Here is a 14,837-nt window from a genome sequence, read left to right on the forward strand (position 1 = left end):
TTTTACAGCAGGATGAGAATCATGAGATGGTGTCGAAATACGTTTTTATATGTTGTTTATGTGAGTTTCATAAAGAATCTCAATCAAGATCCACCCCTAACAGGATATAAGTGGTCGGTTTTTCACAGAATTGAGACCAAAAAAAGAGAATCCACTGATGAATGACAGACATTAATAAGTCACTGGACAGAAGCATGTTGGGTTATATGTAGAACACAACAAACGTTTTTAAAGGTTTTTAATGTTTAATGTTGCTCGGTTTTTCAATTAAATGTGCAATCTGTATCTTGTGTTATGCATTTATATGTTATGTGTGATCGTGTTTTTCTAACCTGGTTTTAGGGTTGTGCATTTTATGAAATTGTATATCTTTAAAATAAAAAATGTATTTTTATACCAATATGGTTGATGTTTCAAAGTATGTCTATGGATTTATAAATAAGCCATTTTTGACCCCATCATATGTGTATATATAAAACAAAAATATAGAGCCTGGTTTCCTTGTATGAATATAATGTAACATTGTCGTGGTGTCCCCAGACAGTGGAAATCAGTAGGTCTGCGCAATAGACCTTATTGAGGGGACTTGAGTTTCTTCTATATTGAATTAGTATGTACTGAGGCTTTTAGGGTCTCAGAGGTGTTTAGTTGTTAAGAGGGATCTACACTGATATGACCACAGATATGACTGTATGTATGAAAAGAGTGTGTAGTAGAATTTATATTTGGTAACATGGCGTCAGGTTCGGAAAAGTGTCTCGCTAACAGTGAAGACTATGTTCAGAAATTACTGGAATCAGTAATGTCTTTGGGTACATCTGTAGACAATGAACATTTGCAAAATAGTGAACACTGGGACGAGCTATCGCAACTAAAGAAACGGGTGTAAACACTGGAAGGGGGTGTGTGTACTCCTGCTCTCTATATGGCAGAGGAGAGGCACAGAGGACCCCAGACAAGATTCTCTAAAGGGTAGCGCTGGTCGAGCAATCAAGGCCTAGCTTCTCAGGAGGTGATGCGAGCTGGTTTTTAAGTACAATGTAGTCCCCACGCACCCACAAAGGAATGTCCGCACACTGTATTAGTTAAAACACAGTCTTTATATAATTAATATTCAAGGTTATGTACAATATCACGATAACTCACTTTGTACTCGGTTATCTATAATGGCAAATATACAGTTCTACGTGGTACCACAATTACAATTAGATCTCTTTAAAGTGCATCAAATGTACGGTTAAATGTCACACAAATCAGTTTGTAAAGGAAACCAACAGTAGATATAAGAGGGAAGCAGTTGGTTAGAACAATTGCCAGAATACTGGACCCGTTACCTAGACACAGTTCTGTGTGGAGATCCCCCCACCTGGGCAACCTGTAGAATAAAGATATATCACAAGCCCAGTCCATATATTGTTCACAAGAGTCTTTCCAATAGTTCAGCAACCCCAAAGTACCTGGCGTTGTAGCGTTCTTTGTCGGGAAATCGACGGCCCTTCTTGAGTGCCCTCCCTTTAAGGCAGGAGTCACGGGTCGTCAAACCTCCGGCGAAGAACAGGGTAAACTACGGCAGTGAAGTGGCAGCTTCTTTCCTATCGGTGCTCGTCGACAGGGAAGCGTAAATGTCCTGCAAGGAAGAGGCGTGTGGGGCACCTCAATGTTGATAGTTCTGGACTGCAAAGAGTTTGAAGAACTGTGGCCCAGCAAGGGCGTTGAGTCATCAGCGTCTCTGTGGTCTTTGGGTGGCGGCAAACCCACCGGCGGATGTTCCTCGGTGCGTCAACGGTCTGGCCTTGTCCGGCGGATAAGGCGAGCGGCGATGCGGATGAGCGCATCCGTGAATCGAAAGTTCTTAGGCAATGGGAGCACAGCGGCTACGGTCGGCAATGGCAGTCGTCGATGGTGGCAGACAACAGTCCGGGTGCTTCTCTTTGGGATTCCGCGGCAGTCCCTGTCTCCGGTCGGCAGCCTTTCGTAGATCTGTCTACCAGGGAGCTTTGGAAAAGATCAGCTGGTGCACGATGGTCCCTCGTAGCTCGGGAAGTGGGCGCCTTGCCAGGTCCTCTCTGGGTCAGTCCTTGGAGACACAGCAGCTTTCAGATTGAGAAAGAAGAGCAACAGCAGTTCTTCTCTTCCAGTAGGGCTTCAAGGTCACGCTTCAGTTTCACTCCAGTTACTCGTCGTAGTGGACTTCAGCTTCTGAACACGATTCCTAGCAGTGAGAGGTCCCCAGATATACTGTTGATCTCCCATTCATTCTGCTGGGTCACACTCAGGCAGCCAATCACTGCGAAGGGCATTCAGCAGTCAGTCAGCCAATCAGGAACACAGTGCATTCAGGCCATTCTTCTCCATCCAGACACTCACAACACAGAATGTGGATTCGGACAAGTACCACGCAATTCAACACTACTCACTGCATTCATACCAGTTTCGGGCAGGGCTGTCTCAGTCATTGTGTCAAACACCAGATACCAGACATCCACAACAAGAAGTGTAGATTTGTCACACACTCCATTCACCCAGATACCACCCACAGGTGTAGCCACAGCATACGGTTGTTGGGAAGGCTCCAACCAGTCTGGTCGGCACTTCCCCACACTGCCATATATGGAACTTCCACCCAACAGCCAGTCGGGGGGAAGGGACCGAGTCAGGGCTTCCCAGGACTTCGGGAAGATCAAGGTAACAGACGATTGAAGGCAAGAGGCCACGGGGGCCATCTTGTCTCCATCAGGAATCTACCGATTCCAATGACAGGGCCTGGGCATCCCAAAATGGAGATCGCTCAGGGCATCCGTCAAATCAGCACGAATCCTTGGTGCCTGCCTGGGAACTTGTCTTGGAGACAAGGACCACAGGACTGGACCAGGGACTGGTTGAGGGTTCAATAACACCCAGATCCAACATCTTGGTGACCTCAGCCTGGATGTGGTTCTCACCTGTATCTGACATACAGTAGCACCTGCTTTTGATAGGTACACTGTCACCAGTGTCAATTTTGTGTCTACACCATGGTGTAAGGCCTGGTGTCAGGGAAAACAGAGAGGCATACTGTCAGAGCAACGCCCTGCAGGCCCTCTGCTGCTCCTTCATCAGATCTGGAGGGAGATGCAGTCCCTCCACTGAGCCATCCTGAAGGTTGCTATGCAGCAAATCAAGAAGGGGCTCACTCGCATCCTCTTCTTGCTCTGAAGCCAGCAAGAGACATGAGACTTCTGCTCGCCTATGGAAAGGCTTGAGCCTGTTGACGTGGAATACTCGAGGGGCTACCCCAGGGACTCCCAGGTCAACCAGATAATTGACCTTGCCCATCTTGGAGATTATCCTGAAGGGTCCAGTCCATTTATCTGCCAAAGCTCGAGGCTTGGTAGGCTCCATCACGAGGACCTCCTGTCCCGGAGTCCAATCCACTTGCGATGCTTTAAGGTCATGCCAGTACTTATTCAATTCCCGGCTGGCCTTGAGATTTGCTGTCACCTGACCCATCATCTGTGTCATATTCCGTCTGAGGCCTAACACATAGTCCCCCACTTGCTTGACGGGACCTGGAGAGGTGGCCTCCAAACCTTCTCTGATCAAGGCAAGGGGCCCCCTCACGGGATGTCCAAATAGTAACTCAAAGGAGCTGAAACCAACACCCTCTTGAGGTACCTCTCTGTAAGCAAACAGCAGGCATGGCAGGAGGAGATCCCATTTCCTCCTTAGGGGCTCTTCCAAAGTGCCTAGCATGCCTTTGAGAGTTTTATTAAATCTGTCAACCAGACCGTTGGTCTGAGGATGGTAAGAGGTGGAGAACTTATATTTTACCCCACACTCTTTCCACATGGTTTTCATGTAACTAGACATGAAGTTGGATCTTCTGTCAGAGACAACCTTCTTAGGGAATCCAACACGGGTGAAAACGCCCAGGAGAGCCCTGGCAACCACCTTGGCAGTAACAGTCCGAAGGGGTATAGCCTCAGGGTACATGGTGGCATGATCAACCAAGACCAGGATGAACCAATGTCCATCTGAAGTGGGAGGGTCAAGGGGACCGACAATGTCGATGCCCACCCTCTCAACCGGTGTGCCAACGACTGGCAATGGCCGTAGTGGGGCAATGACACTGCCTCCAGTCTTGCCAGACAACTGACAAGTTGGGCAGGACCTGAGTGGGACTCCACTTCTACTCCCATCTGAGGCCAGTAGAAATGGGCAGAGAGCCTCTGCTTATTCTTCTTGGTACCAAGATGACCAGCTAAGGGCACCTCATGCGCCAACTACAGCAGGAAGGGCCTGTAAACCTGGGGTACCACCAACCTCTTGAGGGCACCAGGTTCAGGTTTAGTGGGCTCACTAACAAGGAGGTCACCCTCCCAATAGACCCGGAAGGTCCTAGGCACTTCTCCTTGTGCCTGGGACAGGGCCTGTTTCCGCAGACCCTCGAGAGTGTGGCACTCTCTCTGTCCCTTACAGAAGTCCACCCGCGAGGGTCCCCCTTCAGCTAACAAGTATTGTAGGTCGGGGTGGTCCTCCGGGTTGAGTACCTCTCCCACAGGAAAGTCTTCTGGCTCTTCTCCCACAGGAGTTGAGACGGGGTTCACCACTGGACCCAGCCCGTCCGGAGCATGGATCCCAATGGGTGCTGTCGGAACAGCAGGAAAGCAGGAGTCCCCTCCACAGAGGGGGCCTGCTTACTCTTCCGTTTCCTTCGAGCCTTGGGTTTCCCCATCGGCGAGAGTACCAGGCTTGCAGCCGGACCCTGTGTGACCTGCGATCGGGTGACCGGCACAGCAGTCATGGGTAGACCATCCGTGATCATCCCCAACTCGACCAAATCGTTGCCTAACAAAAAGGCACGTTGTCCTGAACCAGGACCGGAAGCTTTGCTGTCTTGTCTCCAATCATGAGTGTGACTAAGGCTACGGGCGATAATTTGGGAGGCCCACCAGCTAACCTGGTGGTTCTCAGAGGAGCACCTACATAGTCCTCTGGCTTGAGCAGAGTCCTGTCCACCACTGTCATGCTTGCCCCAGTGTCTCTCAAACCAGTAGAAGGCTGGCCGTTCAAGAGGACACTTCTCAAAAACCTACGGGTGTTCTCTGGGATAGTTGCCAGTACTTCTGCTTAATGGTCCCAGGCTCCAAGGGACACTAAGGAAATCTCTATGGGAGCACCGAAAGTGATCCCGGTAGAGGAGGGGAGGACAGTGGCCTCCACCTCAGGTACGGAGTAGGGGTAGGTCAGGCTGACAGCTTGGACTCCAAGTGCCTTACCCTTACACTTGGGGTCACCTCTTCTGTGATCCAAAGCCCCACAATCCCAACTAGTGCCGGGAGGGCGGGGTACAGTACTGGAACCACTGGGACCCTGCTTTGCAGCAGGTGGACCACTACTCTTACTCCCACCCACAACAGACTTATCCCCACTGAATTTTGGGGTTTTAGGAGAGGAAGGTTTTGGTTTACCCGACTGTGATTGCTTCTGGGACTCCTCAGCTTTCTGAGAGGTCCCCTTTTCTTTGTCCTTCTATGTATTTCTTCATCTTTTCTGTGGCCTGCTTTTCTCAAACCCTCATCCTGTCACCATCTTGATAGTCCTCCTTGTGTGTAGGAGGTGGGGTATCCTTGTTCTGACATTTCAACGAAACATTACTTCAAATGGTGGCCTTCCCATAGGGCTGTGATGTGTGTTTCTGTAGTCCCTCAACAGTTGGTATAACAATTGTTCAAACGGCTTCCCCTCCTGATGGGCAATCTGAAGGGCTCTCTTGAGATTTCACATGGATCTCTCTGCCGGCCCATTAGCATTTGGCCATAAAGGAGTGAATTGTTGTTGTCTGAAATCTATATCATCTGCAAATGTCCTGAAATTTTGGCTGGTGAACGGGGGCCCATTGTCCGACTTCACCACTCTAGGGATCTCGTATGCTGTGAACGTTCGGTCCATTGCCAGAAGGACATGGTGTGCAACCCTGGATCTTAGCAGTTGAACCTCGGGGAACTGAGAGTACTCATCCACTGCAGCCAATACGTATTGCCCCCCTTCCATCGGCTCAAAGAAGTCAATGGCCACCTCATCCCACACTCTGTCAGGCAGTGGTGTCCCCTGTAGGGGTTCTGGACGTGTGTGAGGTGTTATTACACTACACTTGGGGCACAATATTAAAATCTCTTCCACCTGCATGTCAAACTGCCAGAACCACAGTTTCTGGTGCAATAGGTGTTTCGTCAAGACTATGCCCCTGTGACCTTCATATGCCAATTCAATTACTTGGCGCCTCAGTGTGGTGGTCTCTTTCAAGATCGGGTCTTCATCTGCCAGAGAGAGTTCCTCTCTCACCAACAGCCAGGACCTGATGTTGTTTATGGACGTCTTGAGACTCCATCTCTCGTAGTTTCTTGGCATGTTTCCACTGCCCTGTCTTAACACAACCTGTTATAATGTGAAGGGCTCTGTCTTGTTCCCCCTCCTGTAGTATCCGTAGGCTGACCATCCGTAGGTGTCACCTGATGAACAACATAATGGATATAACAGTCCGCAATTGGTCTCCAATTCCACTGGATGCCTTGACAGAAAACCGGCGGAATTGTCTTCATTTCCAGGGCGACGAACTATGTCAAATGCGTAGACTTGTAGCCATAGCCCCCGTCTTGCGATCCTTGGTGGCAGCCAGGCCAGAGGGTTGCCATAGAGGAATAATAATACTTTTGCTCCATGACAACTGTAAATGGTTTTCCATATAAAAAGAGAAGAGATGGAAATGTTCACATGCCCAGACGACCGCTAGCACTTCTTTTTCTGCTTGGGAGTAGGCCTGCTCTAATTTAGATAAACTCCTGTTTGCATATGTCACTATGTGTCTCCTTTGCAATGTATCTTAATCAATTTGGGATAAGATCACACCCAGACCTACAGGGCTGGCATCTACTGTCAGTTCAGTTTGTCTCTCTGGGTATTAGTATGCCATTTGGTCTGTTGATGATATTCTCTGCCAAATGCTTTCAAACGACTTCTGACACTCCTTGGACCAAAGGAATGAGGTGTGCTGCTTTGTGAGAGCTCTTAGTGGTTCGCTGATAGTCACACAATCTTTTATGTATCTGGTGCAGCAGCTGGCTAGTCCTAGAAAAGATCGTAGCTCCTCTACATTGGTGGTATGTGGTGTGTCGTTGAGGGTTGCTAATTTACCCGGGTCTGGTGTCATCCCCTGCGCTGAGAATATATGCCCAAAGAAACGAAGCGTTCCTTTACAGAACTCACATTTGTCCTTGTTGAGGGTGAGGTGCGCTGCTTCCATGGACATGCATACTCTTGCCAAGGTGTTCTCGTTTTGTTCCGTGCCCCTGCTGAAAACCAGAATATCATCCCTATTGTTTAAACAGCTAGGGATGTGTTTGATGACACTGTGGATTTCAGCCTGGAAGATCTCTGCTGCGGACGACAACCGAAGCTCAGTCTGTTATACCGATATAGGCCCAAGTGAGTTACGAACGTGGTGATGTAGCATGATTCCGGGCTCAATTCCAGCTGCTGATACCCCATGTTCAGGTCCAATTTGGAGAAACTTGGACCCCATTTAGTAGGTGTATCATGTCTGTGATGCAGGGGGCCTGGTGCCTCTCCTGCATAAGAGCCTGATATGGTCTTCTCATGCCCACACAGCATCTGATGGAGTCTGACCCCTTTTTTGGCACCGGTACAATGGGGGACACCCTGGGCGTTAGTCCCGTTGCTGGCTCTATAATGTCCTGTTCTAGCAGCTTAAGTAATTCTTCTTCCACCTGCTATTGTATGTTGACCGGTATGCCCGAATAGCGTTGGGCCACTGGGGGAATGGAGGGATCAATATGCAGACTGGTTTGTTTGTGCCTTAGTTTTCCTAATCCTTTGAACAAAGAGGGGAACAGCTATTGTATTCCTTCGACAATGTTTATGTATTTGTGGGCAATCAGGCAGTACAATACATGTATCAGGCCCATGTCTAATGCTGCTTTGAAGATCAGGATACACCCACTTTCTGCTGCCGCTTCCATCATGTGTATCGGTAGCTTTTATGACTGCGTCTTGCAGCGACATGTGTCTTCAAAGTACACGTTGCACAGCAGTGGTATTTTTGATCCGTAGGGGTGTATATATACCCATCACCGATGGACGTACCTTAGATCCTTCAGTATGTTTTTGTGAATGTCCTCGCTGATTACAACGACGGTGGCTCCAGTGTCAACCAGAAATTCTGCTTTTAGATCGTTGATTTGTATTAGCAGTGTTGGGCTCTGTTCCTTTGCTTGCTGGTTTCCCAGGGCGTAGAGGTAGCCCTTGCATCGTAGTTCTTCTGCTGATGAACTCGACCCGCTGTCTGTAGGCGATTGTTCTACCAGATAGCTTATGACTTTGTGCCTTTCGGGGATAGTGTGATGCAGAGGCACACGCTGTTTGCCATTCCGGTGCTTTTTTTGGGCTTTCTGGTGTTTTCCTTTCCTCTTGGTTCACGTCTTCCCTACTCCTAGTGTCCTGGTGATGCCTAGTTGGTTTTTCCCTGTGCTGCATGGTTGTGGCCAGAGACATTGGTGCTATCGCCGACTTTCCTGCACGCTGGTCATCAATGGGCCTATCCCTTCACCTCATGCCGTGCTGGGCGTCATGCGGGCACACTGCTTTGAAATGATTTCCCCCTCTGCATGCATAGCAAAGTTGGCCAATCGCGGGACAGGTGCCCTCATGCAGGAATTCATAGCCGAATCGGAAACAGAATTGATCAATCTGTCCTACTGAGTGTGTGGCCGTCACCATCTTGTTGATGAGGGCAGGTGTTGCAGACATCTTCATTTTGTTCATCACCTCGGCTTGATGTTTAACCGAGCAAGCTAGTCTCAGGATCACTTCTAGGGACCTCTGTTTTTGAAGCAGCCTCTTAATTGTACTGATTCACACCCTGCGATTAATTGAGATCTCAGTGCCTCTTCATTGGAGTAGTTGTTGAACGCACAGTGTTTCATTCGTATTCATAAGCTCATCACAAAAGCATCAATGGTTTCTCCTCTGTATTGTGGAGTGGAATACATGTCTCTCATTGTCAACATTGGTGTGTGAAGTGCAGTGCTGTCCTAAGGCCCCTGAACTTGTCCACGTTGTCTTCTGGCAATTCATCAATGATGTCTCGTACCGCTGGTCCTACCGCCAACGCGATAAGGCATTGTTTTCGGTATTCGTATAGTGGGCCTAACGCCTCTATGTAGACATCGAAGTCTCTCGCCCATCAGGGCTCCAGGTTGCTTGTTTCAGTGAGGCCAAACAGTCTTGGCAATTGCAGGGACAGTGAGTCTTGAATATGTGCCTGGAAAGCAGTTGGTAGGGTTGCTGCCACTTTGGCTGGTATGCCTTCTCGCGACATCTCGCCTTGCTGTTTCTGAGAGTTGTCGTAGCACCTGTTTGCCCAGTGCTTGCTCAGTGCTTGCTGTCTTTTCTGGATTGATCGCGCTGTCTCTCCTGTGCCCTAGCACTCTTCTGCACCTCCTTGCCGCTATTGCTGTGCTGTCTCTTCAAACATGTAGTTCTTATGCCCTGCTGCCCAGGTTTACAGTACTAGTCTGTTTACCTTATAGTTCCTGCCGCCCCTTGGGCTTGCTTGCCCCTAGGGATTGCTGACTATTACTGTGGGCCTATTAATCACTGCTGGCCCTCAAGCTCACATTATGTTGTTTCGTTCGATAGGCATGTTAATCACCACCGCCCCTCGGACTCACGTTGCATCTGAGGGAACAAGTGTTTCCTTAATCTGGGCCTGTATCATAGCCGCGCCCGGGGTGCACAGCCCAGGTGTCCCTTGTGGCACTCACCGTGTGCTCTCCTTTCACTTCAGCACCCGGGGCCTGGGGCCTGTGTTAAGACGGATTTCTGAACTCTGTCCTGGCGGCGCAGAAGTTCAGAAGGCCAAGTGAAGTGAGGTTTTATTTATTGGACATTTGTATGGTCCCTAAACACGTGTTTCCAGGCTCCACAAGACAAGATGTGGTGGGGACACATGGTCATCAAAAAATAAAACAACACATGGTCATGTCGACCTTATGACAATTCTACCGTGCAAGTGCATGAAAAGGTGGGTTGGAAAGAAGTAACTTGAAATTATTCTGAATGTTTGCGATAGTGGAAGATGAAGATGACCGCATAGAATCGTGCTCATTCTGTTTGTTAAAATGATAGCTGTTGTTGGAGTGCAATGGCACACAGAGGTGCAGTTTGCCATTTGGACAGCCGAGGGAAACCTAACACTGATAAATTGCATCAGCTGAGTATGGAATCATATCTCAGTGTTATATATATATAGAATTAGCTTATAAAATAAAAAGATATAAGGCAATTCAAAAGGACATTGGCGGAGTGATATTCAAACCCAGATTTTACTACTGTTCCTCCTTCGTAGAGCCATGCCTTATCCACTTGCCAATCAAATACCATGTGATAAAAGCCTGCAGAAGCTTAGATGAGTGATAACACATCGGCCTACATCATCGTGCACTTGGCTCAGGCAAAACCTTGTGCATGTGCAGCATGTTTTCTGCCCAGTGCCACACCATGGAGAGAGTAGTGAGGTGCATTTGCTTAAACTTTAGGGATTTTGGCTACTGGAAAAAATAAATAAATCAAGCATAGATCACTCAAATAGATATGGCATTTAGTCATTGGCAAATGGGGTATTGTGCATCAACTGATATTTAAGATTTCAGTCGCAGGTAGTGTGTATTATTTTGTCACGCTGACCTCCCAATTAAGTATATAAATAGCACTCCATTCCTGATGCTGTTGGAAACATCAAGAATCCCTTCCATTGAATGTGCAGAATGTCTTGGTGATGTACAGAGCAAGGTAGATAATTATCTTCAAATCTGTGATGTACCTTCTTAAATTATTTTTAAGAAAGGGGGTCTCATTGGCATGGGGGTGTTATGGGTTTCCTGCAAAGTCCTAAAGCCTTTACCAAATAGAACTGCTCAGTTACCTATTTGTTCTACTGTACATTTCCCCAGTCACAGACTCCACGTGGCAGCTCATTCATCCTTGTTGGTGCTGTATCACTGATTTTTTATCCTTCCATATTTGTTATGCCATGCAATCATATATGACATGTATTCTTATTTCAGGATATCCAATCATTACATCTGTATTTTCACAAAGCATGAAATCAGGTGAAGAAATGTATCTACCGGAGAAGAGAGAGTCTGAGAGAAGAAACTTAGGTGAGCTAGAGCAATGAAGAATTGCTAGCAAGTTGGCAGATTGTTGGGGCAACATAGTAAATCCTGCTTCATATGACTGACCCTTGTATACACTTTTATTTGTTTATTTAATGTTGGTTTATGAGAGATCCTAGTACAATGCCTCATGAGGCTGCTTTGTTGAAAATAGGACATCTTATTTGTATTCTATTAGAAGTCACAAAATGTACTTAATTTTACTTCGCAATGCATTGAGGGCCACTTCACAATGCATTGAGGGCCACTTCATGTGATTTACAGATTGTATATAAGTCAGCAAAACCTTCTATTCCATCTTAAAGGGATGGTCTAGTAAAAATTTGTATTTAAAAAAAAAAATACTAGCATTCTCCGTTTTAAAACTTCCGATGTAAAATTTTGAGCTATTCAAGCTCAAAATTTGCAAAAGCAAGTACATGGGCGTATCCATTTTGTGAAAGCTGCAGCTTTCCTGCTCTGGTCTCCGGTCCCCGTCCTCCGCCTACAGCACTAATGAAGGGAAAGCCGCCCAGCGGTAGCCTTTGTTTACTACAGCTGGCTGGCTTTTCCTTCATTAGTGCCGCAAAAGCAAAAGCCAGCACAGGAGGGCCTCCATTTCACAAAATGGATGCGCCCATGTGCTTGCTTTTGCGAATTTTGAGCTTCAATAGCTCAAAATTTTACATAGGAAGTTTTAAAACGGAGAATGCTAGTATTTTTTTTTTTATGTTGCCTATCTATTTTTTAAATAAAAAATTTTACTAGACCATTGTGGGGAAAGGGATAGCATTTCTGCAGATCACATAGTATGTAAAGGGCAAATGGGGAGAATCCATTGACTTGTGTGCCTTTTTCCATTCTAAACGTCCAGATGTCTACCTCTAAGTACAGCATGTCCTTATTAAAGAAAAAGAGAACACAAATGTACTATTACCACACACCCTATAGGTTTGCCAGATACAATCTGAAAATGTAACTGCAAGGATTTCGCTGACCCGAGGGTCGTTGGAAGGACAATGAAAGACAGGTGAACCTTATAATAGGAGGATATCTCTGCAGCACACCAATAAGGTCTGTAACAGTGCCTTATCTTTCTATGTGGCGGATTACATAGAAAATATGGATTTAGAAGACAGTGAAGCAAGAGAGTTTAGAGTGTTCGAGGCAAAAGCCAGTGAGGGAAATTGAGAAAAAATGAAAAGTACTGCGGGAGAGAAGACGACAGAGAGGGCGCATGATACATAGTAAAAGAGATTAATTGGGACATAACTACACTGGGCCTCATTACGACCCTGGCGGAAAGGGGTTTGCGGCAGCGTTAGCTGCGCCAACCCCTTTCCGCCAATTACGAGTTCCCTTTCCGCCATGGCGGTTTTTACACCTGCTTTTAGCGGGTGTAAAAAACCATGGCGGTAAGGGAACTTGGTGTTAACTACGCCACCGTAATTTACGGTGGCGTAATTAACGCCTTCCCCACTCCCATTATGCCCTATGGGGCAAAAATGGGAATGGGGAAGGGTAAATGGGGATTGGGGATTTACCGCCCCGCCAAGGTCGGAATGGGGCGGTAAATCCCCTTACCGCCATGGCGTTAACGTAGTTAGCACCATGGCGGTAAAGTCACGGCCCTGGCGGTAACTTACCGCCAGGGTCGTAATGAGGCCCACTGTCTCTGAATTTATCTTTGAGTACCTGTTACTTCATGTGCTCAAAAATGAATTATTATTTATTTCAGAGCTTCACAATGTATTGTTTTTCTCTACAGCAACAGCTGATCCAGTTGTCACTTCTGTGTTACCACGAGTACGCAATACTGAACATCAAAGGCAGAAGGAGGTAGTGCTTGAGGGAACAAGTACAGGTAAGAAACATGAGGCCACAATGTGATGATTTTGATGCAGTGAGTGAAAGAAGAAAATAGAACGGTGTATTATCCTAACACCACTTATATTGTCTACTGCATCATTTAGGGAGGATATTGGTGCTCACCACACACACCATGGTAGGCTCTATTTTCTTCATTACAACCTCTGTGATAACCATGATAAATTCGGTAAGATAAATTAACATGTGGGTGATCTCTACAAAGCATTACATTGTATTTTCATTGTTATTCTTCCATTGTTTGATATCCATGAGAGATTGGCTAAAAATGAATCAGTAAAATACATTGGGCCTCATTCCGAGTCGGGCGGTAAGGGTTAACGGTCACCGGTAACGAGACCGGTGCCGTTAAACCCTTACCGCCCTATTCCGAGTTCCCTTTGCGGGTTGGAACTTAACACCTGCTTTTTGCAGGCGTTAAAAAACCAACCCGCAAAGGGACCTTGGAGCTAATTACGGCACCGTAATTTACGATGCCGTAATTAGCACCTTCCCCATTCCCATTGAGCCCTATGGGGCAAAAATGGGGAAGGGCCCATGGTGAATGGGGAATTACCGACCCCGCCAACCTTGGAATGGGGCGGTAATTCCGCCATTCACCATGGCGGAGTCGGAGAGATAACGGCGTCAACCAAGGCGCTATTAGCGCCTTGGTTAACGCCAGGGTCGGAATGAGGCCCATTGAGTTATTTGTGTGTAGATTTGGAGCAAACTTCAAAACACAAACTAATTATTTGATTGGTTTGGTTTCTCTGACATTTGTTTAAAAAGTTGTGGTGGAGCAGTAGTAAAAAATGAAATAGTCAAAAACACTGTATCATCTGCAATGTTTTGATACCATAATTTGAAATATGAATAGATCAAAAGTGAATATTTATTAGACCATAAAGTATAAGGCTAAAATAGGTTGCAGCCTAACTAAGGAATCAAGCTATTACTTCGGACACATTGGAAACGAATAAAAGCATATGTGATTGTCTGCTATGGAGAAGAAATTGTAGGGGCGGAAGTAACATGGGCAAGATTTGCTATGTCCAATTAATATATGCTTTGGGCCATTACGCCTCAGACTGCACTGGATCTGCTTGTGCTAGCCCTTCCCAAGACGATACTTTAATCAGTAGAAAAGTGCAAAAAAACACCATTGGTTTATATCATCTGGAAAAAAGACTATCCTGACACCACACAGGCATATACATGACTTTAAGCAGGGCTTAGGCCTCATACCTTAAATTACAACATAATAAGGCAAGTAACATCCACAAAAAACCTTTCAAGTTGTAAGACTGGGCTAAACTACACCACCCCTTCCAAAAAAGTCAAGACTAATTATTATTGGGGGGTGCTAGGGAGCCCAGAGAAAATGGCCGAGAGCCAGTGAGCTCCCGCTTTACCCAGCACTATCCGGTCCAACATTCTGAATTCGCCGTAGCGTTTGGACCTGTGAAACACCCTGCACCCAAGGGAACACCTAAGGCATAATCCCCTAAACTTTGAGCTCCCACACTACTCGTGGGCCCGAGATCAGAGCTGCGATAAGAAGCATGGAGCGAGGGACAGCAGGCGTGTGTCGCACACTCTGAGATACGCGGCTAGGTAGGTGTGGTGAGAACGGGGTACTGATAACTAATCGGGACGCTGAGAGGAGCCTTCGGTAGGGCCCCCGACCTCCCTCTGCACAATACACGGCTTGGAGAGCTGCCAGCACTGCTTCCTCGGCTGTCTGCAGCAGGGCGA

General features: G+C 46.9%; 1 protein-coding gene across 5 annotated transcripts in view; it reads left to right on the plus strand.

The window, feature by feature from the left end:
• LOC138567645 (zinc finger protein 583-like) overlaps positions 1-14,837 on the plus strand; it is a 441,626-nt gene that overhangs the window by 362,564 nt on the left and 64,225 nt on the right. For all 5 annotated transcript variants that reach the window (XR_011302266.1, XM_069646113.1, XM_069646111.1 and 2 more), the window contains 2 exons: positions 11,124-11,219; positions 12,982-13,077. Coding sequence is in view for 4 of the 5 variants with exons in the window: in XM_069646113.1 (XP_069502214.1) it covers positions 11,124-11,219; positions 12,982-13,077 (192 nt within the window). In the remaining variant the exon portion in view is untranslated. The remainder of the gene's footprint in view (positions 1-11,123; positions 11,220-12,981; positions 13,078-14,837) is intronic.

Source organism: Ambystoma mexicanum, chromosome 2p, assembly GCF_040938575.1.
Source record: "Ambystoma mexicanum isolate Mex_15411 chromosome 2p, UKY_AmexF1_1, whole genome shotgun sequence".
In the NCBI taxonomy this organism is placed as follows: domain Eukaryota; kingdom Metazoa; phylum Chordata; class Amphibia; order Caudata; family Ambystomatidae; genus Ambystoma; species Ambystoma mexicanum.